The sequence below is a fragment of the Tenrec ecaudatus genome, chromosome 9 (assembly GCF_050624435.1).
Source record: "Tenrec ecaudatus isolate mTenEca1 chromosome 9, mTenEca1.hap1, whole genome shotgun sequence".
In the NCBI taxonomy this organism is placed as follows: Eukaryota; Metazoa; Chordata; class Mammalia; order Afrosoricida; family Tenrecidae; genus Tenrec; species Tenrec ecaudatus.
The window spans coordinates 48,177,386-48,193,878 of record NC_134538.1 but is presented as its reverse complement, the minus strand read 5'-3'; the positions used below and the strand labels follow the sequence as shown (position 1 = coordinate 48,193,878).

Genomic DNA, 16,493 nt, shown 5'->3' with positions numbered 1-16,493 from the left:
TATTATCAGACTTCATATAAACATTCTATGTTTGTGTTACTTATTCTATTGTGAAGATTAGAGGAGAAAAGTTACAAAAAATATAGTATCATTTGATTCTTTGAACTCTTGAATTTTGTGTAAAAAAGCTCAGTGTCAACAAACATTATTTTTAGTGGGCTACTTGCTGACAGTTCCATTCACCTCACTTCCTATTTGTTGAAAAACAGGAACTGGAAATCATCTCATTTATGAGATTTGTTACCTGGTCATTAGTTTTAAATTTCTTGAAAATGAAACAGTAATTCTTTATCGTGATTTCATATGACCTTTTACTCTTTCTCTTAGATACATCTTAGTAAAGTTAATATACCAAAAAGGTTAGAAAAATATTTTTAATTAGAAAATATACATTTGCCAATATAATACTTTAAAATACCTTTTGCTACTTGGCTTTAATTAAGTATACTTCTCTCAAGACCATAAGCACAAGTTTTCACTCACTCTGAAAGTGTAGGAGGTTGCTTTGGTAAAGAATATTACTTTGGAAACTGTGGGAGCAGTTCTTTGCTCTCCAGGGTCACTATGAGTTAGAACCAACCTGATGACAGTGAGTTGGGTTTGGTTATTGAAAGAAAAATGTCAACCATAAAAGCACTTTAACAAAGTCATTTCTTACTGTCAGACCAAATTAGTTCAGTCAGATTTGCTTTTTGACAGGAAAAAAAATGATCAACTTTCCCCAACGTTTTATCATGAATGTTTTCAAAGAAGAAAAAGAGAAGCAAGCACAGGACTACCAAGAAAGTAGAGCCAAGAGCAGAGTGTGCATCCTTTGGACTCAAGGTCTCTGGTGCTGAGAAACTTAGACCCAGGAGAATATTGATGCCAAGATAAACAGAGACCTTCAAGGGACCCTACACCCACAGATAGTGAAAGGAGACAAGGACCTTTTCCCAGAGCTGAAAGAGACAGAAAGATTTCCCCTAGAAGTGGTGTCCTGAATTTGGATGTTTGGTCTCTTGAATTGTTGTGTTTTATTACGCATCCACGTGTTAGACATTAACTAATGATGATGTGCTCATTGGCCACTTTTATTTTGGTTAAGTGCTTTTTATAGACTTTGCCTAACTAAGCCTGCCTGCCTTCTTTTGAGATTTCTTTTTTGTTTTTTTTTTAAAGGCGAAAGATTTATACGATCTGAAGAGAAACCAGAGTATGAGATTTCTTCTATTTCCTAGATAATAGCTATTTTCCAGGAATGGTTGTAGATGTTCTCTCCCATGTTGTGGCTTGTCTAATAATTTTTCTTAATGATATCTTAACACTGGACTTTAATTTTGGTTAGTTGAATTTATCAAATCTTTCTTAAATTGTTGCTTTCTGTGTTCTGCATATAAGAAACCTTTGCTTTTCCCTTTTTGGATATGAACTGTTCTTGTCTGTGAGAATGTTCTATCAAAAACTTTACTTTCCATGGAAGAAGCACACCAGCGGTGTGATCATGGAAGTGTCATCAGGACCGGATAATCAGCATCAGAAGACCCTTAACAAACAAAAACATATTGTTGAGAATGAGGGGGGTCAGAGAAGAGACTCAAAACCCATCTGTAGAAATGGAATATTCCCCCACAAGAGGGGTCGCAGCGAAGGGATGAGTCAACCAGGATGCACAGTAAAGCAACAGTAGAACACACAATATTCCACTTGTTCCTTTAGGCTTCCTCACTCCCCCTATGACCCCTGTGCCGCTTCTCACGCTGAACGAGACCAGAGCATGTGCACAGGTACAGATAAGATATAAAAGCGTAGGACACACAGAATCCAGGAACAGGAATGCGAATAGCGATAACAGAAGGGTAGGGGAAGGTGGAAAGAGGAGGGGAGGAAGGGGAAACTGAGGCAATGATCAATACATAATGACACCCCCCACTCTCCAGGGGGAAGAATAACAGAAATCATGGGGAAAGGGAGACAGTGGATGGTGTGAGATATAAATATAATAATTTAAAAATCAAAGGGCCACGGGGGGGGGGGGAGGGAAAAAAGCTGATACCAAGAGCTCACTAGAAAGTTAATGTCTAGAAAAGAATAATGGCAACGTATGTACAAATATGCCTGATAACAATTGATGTATGGATTATAATAAGAGTTGTAAAAGCCCCCAATAAAACGATCTTTTAATTAAAAACACTATCTTATAAAAGCTTACTTTCTCTAAAAAAGAAAGAAACCTCTGCCTCCCCACTTTAGCCCTCTCCCCAGATCATGGGTAGTTTTTTTTCTTAAAGAAGTCCTAAATAGTTTTAATTTTTACTTTCCGATCTCTCTGATCTGATCCATGTTATAAGTGGGATGGGTAGGGTGTCAAAATTCACGACTTTTTTTTACCTTATGTATATATTTAGTTCCAGCACTATTAAAAAATAATTCCCCCACTAACTTGCTTGAAGGAGAGGTAGTATTGGGATTACATTGACTGTAGATCAATTTAATATGAATTAACTTCTTAACAATATTGATTGAATCTTCCAATATGTGAACATGGTGTGATATTTTAAAATTTTTAAATATTTTAAAATACTACAAAAATCACTTTTAAGATCACAGAATTAATGTTAAAATTATTCAAAGCAGTTGGGATTAAAACCTAATAATTATATTTTTGTAATGGTAAGTATAAAATGTTTTTTATATTTAAATGTAACAATACAATTTAATGTATTGCTACAATTATAAGGATTGCTTTCTGGAATAGTCTATTTTTCTTCAGAGTTTTACTGCTATACATACTCTATTACCACACAGGTCAACAATAATTTGTTCTCTGTTACAAAAATTTGTAACCTTTTTTTTGGAGTTTTTTTGTTTTTAATTTTTTTTCTTTTTTTACATTTTATTAGGGGCTCATACAACTCTTATCACAATCCATACATAATACATACATCAATTGTATAAAGCACATCCGTACATTCTTTGCCCTAATCATTTTCAAAGCATTTGCTTTCCACTTATGCCCTTTGCATCAGGTCCTCTTTTTTTTTTTCTCCCCTCCCTCCCCACTCCCCCCTCCCTCATGAGCCCTTGATAATTTATAGATTGTTATTTTGTCATATCTTGCCCTATCTGGAGTCTCCCTTCCCCCCCTTCGCTGCTGTCCATCTCCCAGGGAGGTCACATGTGGATCCTTGTAATCAGTTCCCCCTCTCCAACCCACTCACCCTCCACTAATTTGTAACCTTCTTGTGAGTTGTAACTCATCCTTGGCCTTTTTATGTCTGGTGAATAATGTGCAAGAATGTTAATAAGTAACGCTGAAGATTGGCTCTGATCTGAAAGGTGATAGGGAACCATTGAAGGCACTTACTTACCAACCAAGAAGAAAGTAGTGTTGAATAAGGATGCAGTGAATGTATTACTTGGAGAAACTCTGGAACGAACACTTGAAACGCTTGCTAGTCAAATAGGAGATGTTGATCCATTGACACTGGACATCACCTGGAAGTTGGATAGAACTATAAATTCTGGAGAACTACCCAAAACCCACAAAATCAGACTCAGTGTTTTAAAAAGATTACAAGGTGATTAGTATGCATATTCAAATTTGAAAATCTCTACTAAGAAACACAGTCACCCTTTAATATGTGGATATGGATATGGCCACAGTGCAAAGGACAGTTGAAATGGTCTTAACAGATGTTTGACTTCATGGCTATTTTGGTCTCTCTTTAAGCTATTTAAAATTGGTTTTTCACAATTTGGATTTTGGTGGGGCCTTTTTGTTTTGTTTGTGGGGTTATTGGGACATGGTATCCCAAAGTATCTTTTCAGGGCTACTTTCTTAGAAATTCTACTTTATGGACTTGTTAAAACTTTAAGAAGAATTGTTAATCATTGACTTAACGTACTCTCCGTTGTCTGTAAAAGCATTCGTTCCTTTTGAAGAAGCTAATGAGGACAAATGGCTTAATGCCCTGTCTGCTTTTCCCTGGGGTTGTAATTTGGGGATAAAGTAGAGATTTTGTAAGAGACCTCAAGTGTGTCACTATACAAGCTGGGATAGAGTATATTTGTTCAGACTCTAGATGGAAAAAGATAGGAGAGGACAGTGTTCATTTTGTATTTAAATGTTTTATAACAAAAGAAAATCTATTAACCCTCATGCATTAGCTGTCCATATTTTTTCTGTGCTCCTTTACCAACATTATTCATCAACACAGAATTTTCACATGGATATTAGGATCATGAAATAGCTGCAAAGGTGTAATCTACGTTTGTAATTTAATATTTTCCTCATCTTCAACCTTTCCCCATGCACTCTGGCTTCTCTGACTTTTGCTTCCATAGCTCGGATCTTGGTTCATTTTGGAGCCCCTACTATATTACCTCATATTTAAGAGTTTACAGAGATTTCTTCCTCACTCCCTATTTCTCTACGTACCTAAGTATCAATTTTATAATCTAGCCTCAGTTCTTCTGGCCAACCATGGCACACCTTGCTTATTTTCTCTCCTATCACCTCCTCAAAACTAGTAGACTTTTTTCAAGGACCTGCTTGTGATGTATCTGTTTCATGAAGCCCTTTTTGGTGAAGCCAACATGGGTTTCCGAGGCACATGAAGCTATCTTCTTACAGAGCCTTATATCTTAACCCATTGCCATCTAGTTGATGTGAATTCTGAGTGACCCTATATAATGGGGCCTTTATAGCATTCCCCAAGTAGAGGCATAAAGAGGATATTCTCTTACTTCCCCTGCTTGACACAGGTGCTCAGTAAAGATAGCTGCAGAGGATTCTGAGTGATTTTGCAGTAAGGAACCAGGAGCCCTGAAAGCATAGTGGGTTACTTGTTGGACTGCTAACTGCCAGGTCAGCAGTTTGAACCCTCCAGCAGCTTTCCAGGAGAAAGATGATGCTTTCTGAGCCAGAGTCACTGACTTTCCTGCCTATATTTTGAGTCTGCCAAAGGCAGCTCTGTTCTAGACTATGGTGAATGTAATTCTGGGTTTAGTTTACTAAATGCATGGCATTCAGTGGCTGAGAAATTTGGGAGTTTAGCTGAAAATATAACTGTTCTCAGCTCAACATCTCCCTTCACCCAGGTTTCTGTTGTCTGTCCCCCCAGGGAGGAGGTTCTATGTAGATCCTTATAATCCCCCTTTTATGTTGAAATCTTTATATGTTGCTCTTAGTTGCTGGTTCTGACTCACAGCAACCCCATGCATGCAGAGTAGAACCAGTCCATAGGGTTTCATAGCTGTACTCATTCAGAAGCAGGTCACCTGGCCTGTCTCCCAAGGTCCCTCTGGGTAGGTTCAAGCCCCCACTTTGTGATTAGCTGTCAAGCACTTAACCATTTGCCATCATCCAGGGAACAGAAACGTTTCTAGGTATTTATAAAAGAAACGTGTGGGAGAAAGACGACACTGAGACGTGGTTCAAATAGATAGCCTTAGAATGGGAATTGTTTCCGTCTTTTAGTATCTTAAGACTGATAAGTTGATCAACTTTTAGTATCTTAAGACTGATAAATTGATGTTTGGCAAATGATTATAAAAGCTAGCCTTCAATTAAAAGGGTCAAGTGCCTGTTCTGTTTCAGATGTGAATTTCAGATGCTGTTAATCAGTAAAATAGGTCTTTTGCTTTCAGATCTTTCTGACTCAGATCCTAGTCTGTGTTGATAGTTCACTTTGCAAATTTTACGGAGTTAAGAGAGAGCAGATGAGTAAAGTGGAGAGATGGGACCAGGAAGCAACTAGAAAGGAGACGTTTTGAGTAAATGGTTCCAAACACATGGCTGAGCATACCATCTGTAAGAGTAGCCATGTACACAATTTGCCTGGAAATATTCCTTACTGAACTTTGCCCCAAATGATTATTAGTTGTCCCTTTAATTCTCAGAAGTATCCTGGTTTACCTTGGGTGCCATTATGACCTCATGCTAATGATTTTTGTCTTTGTCTTGTCCTAACTCTGTTTAAGACTTAGTAAATGTTATCCTTAAAATTGTAAAGCAAAAAACAAAACTATACTGGTGTTTTAGTCTGGGTTGACTAGTGAAACAAATCCAGAGACGCTTATATGCATGGAGGAGAGAGCTTTATATCAAAGAACAGTTGTATATTGAGTAAATATCCCAACCCAGTCCAGAACAAGTCCATATGTCTGATACTAGTCCATAAATTCCTCTTCAGAGTAATGTCACATGCAATGATGCAAAATGTAGGAAGATCGCAGGCCAGTGGGTACAAAGTCCTGTGGATCCAATGGCAGTAGATGTATCTCCAGGGCTCTAATTGCCATTGGCGCAGCTACATGTAGCTTGTCAACAGGAATATGAAGCAGAGGGAGAGAGTGTCCTGCCTCCAAGGAGGAAGAGAGGAAGTTCCCAGAATCTTCATGAGAAGACTACACCCACAAGGAGGCATCACCAGGATGACTTGATTGACAGGCTAAACTCCATTCCTTCACTCTGTTTATCAAGGTGACATGAAATTATGTAACTTCCACACCTGGTTTAGATGACAAATTGTACAGTCATCCTATAGGCAAATACCTTGTGACAGATACTATACCAAAGGTAACTGATGTTGACACTTTTCAAATGTGAAGATGCTCAGTAGGGATAAGTAGCATGACTGAGCTTGTACCATGGCAGAACTAGGGGGAAAAAAAACAGTCTATCAGACTTTTACTTAATTTTCTAAACCATTGTTAATAAAGGTTTATTGCTTGTGGCCTCCGTTGATCTTTTGGGGCCAAGTGAAATAACCCTACAGTGCTAGTGAAAGCCTTTTACCTGGAAGAAACGATGGGGAACGGGGGGATGCTGGAGTAGGACAGAGTTGTGTTTTGTTTCTTAAGCTCCTGGATACTTGTAGCCTTTTTTGTCTTGAGAACTTGAATAAACCCTGCTGTTAAACCTGGGACCCTTCAGTTTGGGTGAAGGGAGTGGTGGTGGTAATCAATAGATCAATACTGCACAAACTTCCATGACAGAATCTTGTTAAATGCAGATTTATTCCAGAGGTTTAAAATGGGATCTGAGCCTGTGCATTTATAACAAAAGCTCCTGGTGATGTTGATATTGTCTGCCAAGCAATGTTTCTGAGTAGGAAAAGTGTAGTTGAAGATAAAATTCTCAGCCTCAGTTAACTTGAACACATTTCAAATCAAAACAAAGCTGTTGCCAGCCAGTTGATTCCAACTCAGAGACCCTGTAGGACAGAGTAGAACTGAACTGCTCCCTTGAGTTTCCAGGGCTGTGAATCTTTATGGAATCGGGTTGCTACATTTTTCTCCTACAGAATGGTTAATGGGCTTGAACTGTAGACCTTACAGTTAGAAGCCCAGTGCTTAACCACTGTACCAAAAGAGGTCTTGCCATACACAAACCTAGCCTGATTTTAGGTGTGTGTGTGGGTGGGGAGGGGCCGGGGGAGGAGCAGGATGGCTACTTGTAGTCATAGAAGTCATCAGATTGAGGTACAAGGAACCAGAATAGATTAATGGTTTAGGGGAGAATTGTTGCCTAAATATGATAGTTTTTAAAAGAAGCATTATATCTTTATTTTTAAAAATCATTTTATTGGGGGCTCATACAACTCATCACAATCCATATATACATCCAATTGTGTCAAGCACATTTGTACATTCATTGCCCTCATCATTCTCAAAACATTTGCTCTCCACTTAAGCCCTTAGCATCAGCTCCTCATTTTCCCCCCTCCCTCATGAACTCTTGATAATTTATAAATTATTATTTTGCCATATCTTACACTGTCCGACATCTCCCTTCACCCACTTTTCTGTTGACCATCCCCCATGGAAGAGGTTATATGTAGATCCCTGTCACCGGTTCCCCCTTTGCACCCCACCCTCCCTCCACCCTTCTGGTATCACCACTCTCACCACTGGTCCTGAAGGGATCATTTTTCCTGGATTTCCTGTGTTTCCAGTTCCCATCTGTACCAGTTTACATCCTCTGGTTTAGCAAGATTTGTAAGGTAGAATTGGGATCATGATAGTGGGGGGCGGGGGGCAGAAGCATTTAGGAACTAGAGGAAAGTTGTATGTTTCATTGTTGCTACAGTGCACCCGGATTGACTTATCTCTTCCCTGCAATCTTTCCATAAGGGGATGTCCAGTTGCCTACAGATGGGTTTTGGGTCCCCACTCTGCACTCCCCCTCATTCACAATGTTATTTTTGTTCTTTGATGCCTGATACATTGTCCCTTCCACACCTCGTGATCATACAGACTGATGTGCTTCTTCTATGTGGGCTTTGTTGTTACTGAGCTAGATGGCTGCTTGTTTATCTTCAAGCCTTTAAGACAAGACCCCAGACACTATCTTTTGATAGCCAGGCACCATCGGCTTTCTTTACCACATTTGCGTATGCACCTACTTGCCTTTCAGTGATCATAGTGGGAAGGTGAGCATACAATTATATGATTTTTTTTGTTCTTTGATGCCTGATAACTGATCCCTTCAGCACCTCATGATCACGCAGGCTAGTGTGCCTCTTGCATGTGGGCTTTGTTGCTTCTGAGCTAGATGGCCGCTTGTTTACCTTTAAGACCCCAGATGCTATATCTTTTGATAACCAGGCACCATCAGCTTTCTTCACCACATTTGCTTATTCACCCACTTTTTCTTCAATCATCATGTCAGGAAGGTGAACATCATGGAATGACCAGTTTAATAGAACAAAGTATTCTTGCATTGAGGGAGTACTTGAGTGGAGGCCCAATGTCCATATGCTACCTTAATGCTAAACCTATAAATATATGCTCATAGATCTATTTCCATGTCCATATATAAATATACTTACATAATATGTACATGACTTTAGTTAGACCTCTGTAAATGCCCTTTGCCTCCTATCTCTTTCCTCTTTCCTTTGACTTTCCTCTTGTCCCACTATCATGCTCACCCTTTATTTGGGTTCCAGTAATTCCTCTCAGTTACATTACCCTTGATCACGTCCTACCAGGCCTCTTACACTCTCCTCACCACCGATTTGGATCACTTGTTCCCTAGTAACTGGGTTTGTTAACACCACTTCCTTTACCCCCAACCTTCCCCTCTCCCACGTCCCCCCAATCTCTTCCAGATTGTTCATCCAGTTTATCTTAGACCTGCGGTATGTTTTTGCTATTAACATGCATGTTTTGTTTTGTTTTTTTAAAGTGTGTCTTCAGCCTGGAAGAACTATAGATAAACAAACAGAATGGCCTGGGTGGGGACAGGGTCTGTAAGAGTTTGGTATTTGTTCATTGTATGCAGAGGTGACAGCCTGTGCAGAAGTAAATATGACTTTGACAGACTGGGGGGAGCAAGCAGAGTATCTAAAGCCAGACAGGAAAGGAGTGGATGGATGACACAGCAGCTGAGCTTTTAAAAGAGTCTCCAAAGGAAGGAGTCCTTGCCGTGACTATCTGCTTGTGGACATATGGTATACTGCAGGAACCTCTGGCCAGCTATTCCTGAAGCTTATTTCATTATCTTCTCTCCTGCCCTTCAGGCTCTGTTATGGAAGGTTCCAGGTGGGAGTACTTGCTGTATTGGGTTATTTCTCCTTGCATCCAGGGGAGAAAGGGCTGAATTGATTGCTGCCAAACTAGCCCAGGTGTGAGGAGCCTGCCTGGGGATGGGTCTTTTGTTCCACCTCCCTTTCTGAGGAGGAAGCCTAGTGGTGGGGTCTTCAGTGAAGAAGAACTGCTGGAGACTCCAGAAACTCTGGGCAGAGCTGTAATTTGCTGGAACTGCTCATGGCCATAGAAATGGGTGTTCGCACTGGAGGCTACCTTGGGAGGGGACCGGGGACCCTGGCACTTAAAGGTATAAGTGCAGGTGTAGATTTGACAGAGCCAAGTGATGTAAGCAGTGTTTATTATAGACTTAAATAATACATTAGAGAGTTTCTCTTGTTTTTATCTGTCAGACACTGCTTGGGGGAGTGTTTTCTTAGTATTTGCCCACAGTTGCAGGAGTGAGGGGAGATGCTAAGCCTGCTCAGGACTAAATGCTCATCCTTTTGAGGGTGAGGGACCCTAGGACTAAGGTCTATCCCAAGTCAGAGCAGGTCTTAACTTGGGTTGTGGGCCCTGCCCTATGAGGTGACATGACTTATAGAACAGTCTGGTGACTCCCCCTCCTGTCAAACCTGACTGATTTTTTTTCTGTGTAATAAGCTGCTCCAGACAAGGTGCTGTTCCCCAGAGGCCAGTATTCAGTGTTTTCCTGAATATTATCCCATCTCTTAGTTGTAAATACAGCTGTGTCAGGGTGCTGCTTAGGGGCTACTGGAAGCACTCAATTTTTGAAAGCAAGATTGGAAGCTTCGCATTGGGCTGTAAAACCAGGGCTTGAGCCAGCAGCTGGAGAGAGTCCAGGACTAGAGTGTTTTGGGGCTTGTGGGTGGAGAATGGAGGGGAGGGGCAGGAGGGCAGAGCTACACAAGCAGGCAGTCGGCTGCTTTGGCTTTGCTGTAGGCAGTGAGGACTTACTTCAGTCTGCCTTAAGGCCGATTGGCCACCATTGCTGGAGAGTGGAGCCTGCTGCTTTCCACCCTGACTTATCAGCACTGCACCCTGAATATTCCAAGTGGCTGTTGTGTTGTCTTTTCCCTGGGAGGCAAGTCTCCTCCTTGTCATCCCCTCCTGCTCCTCCCCCGTTCTGTGAGGGATGATGCTGCTCTCTATTGCACGGCTCAGCCGGCTGATGTCACTGGCAGCGGGAAGCATCAGCAGCCTGATCACATGCTGTCCCAGTCTGTAATGCAGACGGGATAGGGGTGTGTGTGTCAAGAGGGGGCTGTATGGCAACTGCTCTTGCTCTAACGCCCCCAAAAGTGCAGAGGCAGTGGTTGCGGCATCCAGTTAGCTTGGATATCTGGTCTCCGAGGCTGGGGAAACTATTATTAATAATAGTTATTATTGATAATATTGGGGAAAACAACCTTTAACTCTGGGGTTCCGCTATCTATCCTCTCATCCAAAGCAGACTTCCAGGACTCCGAAGAAACAGTTACGAACAGGATGCTTTTCCCCACCTCTGCGCAAGAATCTTCTCGTGGCCTCCCAGATGCAAATGACTTGTGCCTTGGCCTGCAATCCCTCAGTCTGACAGGCTGGGAGAGACCCTGGAGCACCCAAGACTCAGATTCCTCAGCCCAGAGCAGCACACACTCGGGTGAGTGCCGGAGGCAAGCGAACTGGGGGAGGGGGCATGTGGGGTGGTGAGCGAAGATATCCACAGCAACAGTTGTTCTTTCCCCCTTGCATCACTCGTCCCTCCCTCCACACACACAACATGGAGCTGTTTTGCAAGAGATGTAAATGCTGGCTGTAAGTGTGGCAGGACAGATGGTTGCATGTAAAGACAGGCATGGCTTTTCCACTTATCCAGACAAATTCCCTGGAGTTGTTAGTCTGCACCTGGGGTAGCCCTGAGAAGAGTCCCCAAGGTGACAGCCTTATGCAGAAAAGATCCAGCTAACCCCCTGGTGCCCAGGCCTGTCTTAGAGATGATGAAGCAAAACACTTTAGGTGGGGGAGGGGACTTATAGGGCTGATCACTGGATGTCCAGATTCTTTTTCTCAATGACTTTTAAAACTAGGGAGCTATATGGGTGGTCTCTGCATCATGAGAAGGAAATAATCTTACCCTCCTGGGCAAGGTTAGGTAGTGCTGGGATATTGGAATTGACAGCATCAGAGGCTTGATCCTGCAGATCGGGTAGGCAGGGTGAGAGGGATAGGGTGACTCCGGCTACAAAGGCTTTTTCCTTTGTATTGAGGGTAACCAGGTAGATTAAGAATGAGCAACTACCTTTTGGGATCTCTTGTCACCTCAGTATAGAATCCAATGGGACTGATTGAAGGAGCTTTGTAGTAACTCGTGAACTGCTTCTGTGCAAACACCTTCTCCACTGTTGCCCATTTATTTTCTTTAGTGATACAAGCTGATACTTTAGCCAGACCCAAGTCTTTGCGTATTTGGGACGAAATATGAACTTGAGAAATATTCTAGGTATACTTTTAAAAACCTACATATTTCACTTTATACAAATAATAACTTAGAAAAAAGAGTACTAGCAGCAGAGGCTATAGGAAGATGGAAAAGTAGGTAGTAGTGGTGAGATGAGGGGAAACCATTTGCTTCTGGTGCTGACAGTAGGATAAAATGATTCCTTGCTTTGCCCATTCCTTCCCCTCCCCACCCCTCACGGGGCAGCAAGACACTGTCTAGTTGATGTCTGTGGCCTCCACCCTGTTGGCACAGGCCTTATTTTAGATTGCTTTGCAGAACCTGGAACTGTTTTGTCTTTGTGGCATTTGAATGCCCAGTTGTTTATGTAAAATCTCTTGGTTGGTGAAGGAGGAGGTTGGAATTTTTTTTTAATGTAATGTGGGTGGGAAAAACTGCTTTAATTTTAAGAAAATGCTTCTAGGTTGAGGTAGAGTTTCTTGAGGATTGTCTTTCAGCTTATTTAGACCTTTTCAGACAGGTTGGTAACTGCCCTGAATCCATTGTGCAGAGAAGTGTGGTATCATTGATATCCTCTGTGTGGAGAACCTTGACTTGGAGGCCCTGGCGGGTTCTTGTGGTAGTACTTCTAAGCCAACCTGGGTTGCCTGTGAAGCTGAACTTGCACACTACCACTGCGTCTGAACAAATAACAGAATAATCCTCTTAGAGATGAGTGCCTATATGTATGCTATAGGGTTTGATAAGGTGTACTCACTTTCAATAGTAACAAGTTGGGACATGGTCCTTTTTGGGCTCTGGTGTCTCTTAGCTTAAGAGGCCTTCCGCAGTACGTCACATAAAATGTTAAATGGGCCTACCATGGGTCTTAGACCTCAAAGTTATTATAGAATTTCACTGTAAAAAAATAACTTGGATCCAACCGCAATTTCAGCTTCACCACCACTTGCACCTGTAGCTATTTGTCTCTGAATTAGGGATGGATTAGCTTTTCTACCTTTTATATCCATCACATTAGTGATGACTATTACTTGACTTTGTGAGAGGTGCAGAATTTATAAAGGACTAGAGCAGTGGTTCTCAACCTGTGGGTCTCGACCCCTTTGGGGGTCAAATGACCCTTTCATAGGGGTTGTCCGATCTATAACAGTAGCAAAATTAAAGTTATGAAGTAGCAACAAAAATAGTTTTATGGTTAGGGTTCATCACACATGAGGAACTGTAGTAAAGGGTCACGGCATTAGGAAGGTTGAGAACCACTGTACTAGAGGGTTGCCACAGCGGCATGATCTTGCTATCCACACATTTAGCTATGAATCAGTATGTACAAGGGGACCTCAAAAAGTTTGTGGGAAAATTACTATCCATTAATTTAATTTTTCCATGAACTTTTTGAAGCCTCCTTGTTTTCCTTTATAAGGCCTGAGGACATAGCCATCTTGATTGCCTTGCTTTGGTTTTTGAATCCATTATGATGACCACCTCTCTTGCTGAGTGAACCCTGGGCCCTTTAGAAGTTCCACATAAGAGTACTGCCTCCTGGAGTGGGATGCAGCCCTCCCACCAGCCAGCTGCAGCACCAGATCGCGCATTCTCGCCAGCATTGCTGGAACATGCAGCCCACATTCTAGTGCCTACACTGCCTTTCCTTCTGAAAAAGGTCTAGCTCAATTTCTCAGTGGAAGGGGCGGGGTTATTTCTAGTTATGGGCACTCAACTATTGCTCCAGGGCAGGGCTTCAGGTGGAAGAAGACTGTCTGACTTGGTCTTCCAGGACATAAAACCATCTGGAATTTATTCTTGTAAATAGTCTGGTACCCTAGGGGTATCCATGGGGCCCAGAGTGCAAGCTTGGTGATCCTCTGCCTCAGTAGATGTGATTTCACATTGACTTTTATTTTACCACTCTTTAAGTATTGAGCAATATATGGAGCAAGGTTAGAGATAGCAGGACTCTTGACTGAAAATCTTGAATAAATTCATTCTGCAACCATTGCTCACTGGCTATGTGCCAAGCATTGTGAGGCACTGAAGATACATCAGTGAATAAAAGTGTTGCTCTTAAGAATCTTCACAGGGTGGTGGGGGGACGGGGGCGGGGATGAGCTGATACCAAGGGCTCAAGTAGAAAGACAATGTTTTGAGAATGATGATGGCACAACAAATGTGCTTGACACGATGGATGTATGGATTGTGGTAAGAGTTGTATGAGCCCCCAATAAAATGATTTTTTTTTACATCTCCTTAACTGTCCTAAGGAAAACAAGATAGGAATGCATACCAAATACAGGATGATAATTGCTTTGATAGGAGCCCTAGTCACATAGTGGTTGTGCGTTGCACTGCTATCCAGAGGTTTGGAAACCACCAGCTGCTCCTTGGGAGAAAGATGGGGCTTTCTAGTTCCAAAGAGTTACCATTTCAGAAACTCATAGGGGCAGTTATATTCTGTTCTATGAGTTGGCACCAACTCAATGGCACTGAGAAGTTGCTATGATGAAGACTTATATTTTTCCCCTAAGGACTCTGTGTTATGATACCCTTTCATTGACTCAGCCTGAAACTCTGGTCCATGAGGACCACTCTCCGGTGCCTAGGTAGGGTTCTTCTACTGTCTGAATATTACTGGCCTCAGATCCTGGAGTGACGTCTGTCCTGGAGAGTTGTTTGCAAAGCCAGCATTGGTTTGTATGGTGGTATTTTTGAAGGTCTTCCTCCTCTAGACTGTGCTACCCTGAGGCCCACCTCTTCCTGGGGAGGAAAACCCTTTAGGACAAAGTGAATGTTAAAAGTTAGTTTTCTTTTGAGACCCCCGCCCCCCCAGTGGCATGTGTCCAGGCTACCTTTGGTCCTATTTGTAGTGTGAAGTTTCTATAATGGAACAACAGGGCAAGGGGAGCTTTCCTAAATATCCTGGCTAGGTTGAAGGGATGGGGTGACTAATAGCTATCATTTATTGACTTTTTCCTTTGCTAAGTGCATCAAGTGATGTTAGTGCTTGCACAGCCCTGTGAAGTGGATACTACTAATACTCTTATCTTAAACCTGTTGCACTTTCAATTTATGACCTTATAAGAGAGTAGATCTGCCTCCAAAAGTATCCAAGGAAGCAAACTGTCATATCTTTTGTGGAGCAGCTGGTGGGTTCAAACAACTGACCTCTTGATTAGCAGCCCAGCACTGAATCACTGTGCCACCAGGGTTCCTTAATCCTGTTTCACAGACTAGCAAATGGATTCACAGAGGTTGCAAAATGTCAAAGTGACACAACTGCTAGAATTCCAATTCAGACCCCTTTGGTTCCAAAAGTCCTAGGTGTTCTATTACACTTGTGTTCCTTTAAGCATAACGTTAGTATGTTGGCAAGAATTCTTATTTCAAGGTGGGCCTTTTGTATAAAAGGAGCTTCAAAAAAGTGTGTGGGAAAATAGGCTATTTAGCCAGAGGTTTTGTGTTTTCTTGCTGAGATTCCTGAAGACTGAGGCACATGATCAATAGTTTTGTCTCCCTTTCACCCTTAAGTGTCAGCTCATCATCTGCATCTCTAGATGGATTTGTCTTCCTGCCTTCTCCTTGTGACTCTTTTTTGAGTGCAGCATTACTCAGCAAGAGAAAGTAGGGTAACTCCAATAATCTACTTTTGGGGGAAACTGAAAATAAGGACTCCTGATGGCTGACTTATACAAAAGCCCAGTGGGAGGAGCAGATGCTCAGTCTGAGGATGCCAGAGGACATGTCCTGTTTCCTCCCACTCACTTTTAGGAGTTCCTTGGGGATTGACCTATTCATTCTCTCCAGTTTCTACTTAGTGAATGGAATATTCCTTGTGCTATATCACTAACAGGCTCCCTAGTGGCCTGCCAGCTAGCTCGGCCTAGGATAGAGGCTGCTTCTCACTATTTTGCTGCTTCTGCTTTTTTCCCAAATTCTTCCAGTTTTTCCAAGGTAGTCTTCAGAGTTGGGTTGGTCCCCTTCCGTGTAGAACATGGATTTCCTGGGCCCAGCCATGGTCTCCTGACAATCTATCTTGATGGTTTAATTCTCTAACAGTGCAGTCCAGGCAGTAGCACAGTACCTGGCTCAAGGGTTTTTAGTAAATATTTATTGCGTGAATGATGATTGCTTGAGCCATTGTGTTAATCCTGGGTGTTGTTTAGTTCATACCATTCTCTCCCATTCTTATGCTAAATGGGCAGGTTCTTTACGGACCCCCATAACTTCTAAGGATGGTGATGCATTTATGGAAAGTTTTTGTTGTGTTCAGGAACATGCATGAGTGCTATCATAGAATCTAATAGTCTATGAGTGTATGTCAAAAAGTATAGCTACAAAATATAGAAACCTTTATTAAAAAATATCAAAATGTGAAGCTATTGTTTTTCAACATGTCTTCTATCTAGGTTTATATACTTTTGAATGTGGTGTTTCATCTTCCTATTTCTTGAAATATTCCACACTTCTTGATTTTGCATATCAAAACAGCAGTCTTAGCATCCTTAACGGACTCAAATTGTGT

The 16,493-nt window shown here is 41.8% G+C and overlaps 1 protein-coding gene across 2 annotated transcripts in view; it reads left to right on the top strand.

The window, feature by feature from the left end:
• Positions 1–16,493, top strand: part of CPEB1 (cytoplasmic polyadenylation element binding protein 1) — a 108,521-nt gene that overhangs the window by 53,334 nt on the left and 38,694 nt on the right. For both annotated transcript variants that reach the window (XM_075558043.1, XM_075558042.1), the window contains exon 3: positions 10,991–11,179. In XM_075558043.1, the coding sequence (XP_075414158.1) occupies positions 10,991–11,179 (189 nt within the window). The remainder of the gene's footprint in view (positions 1–10,990; positions 11,180–16,493) is intronic.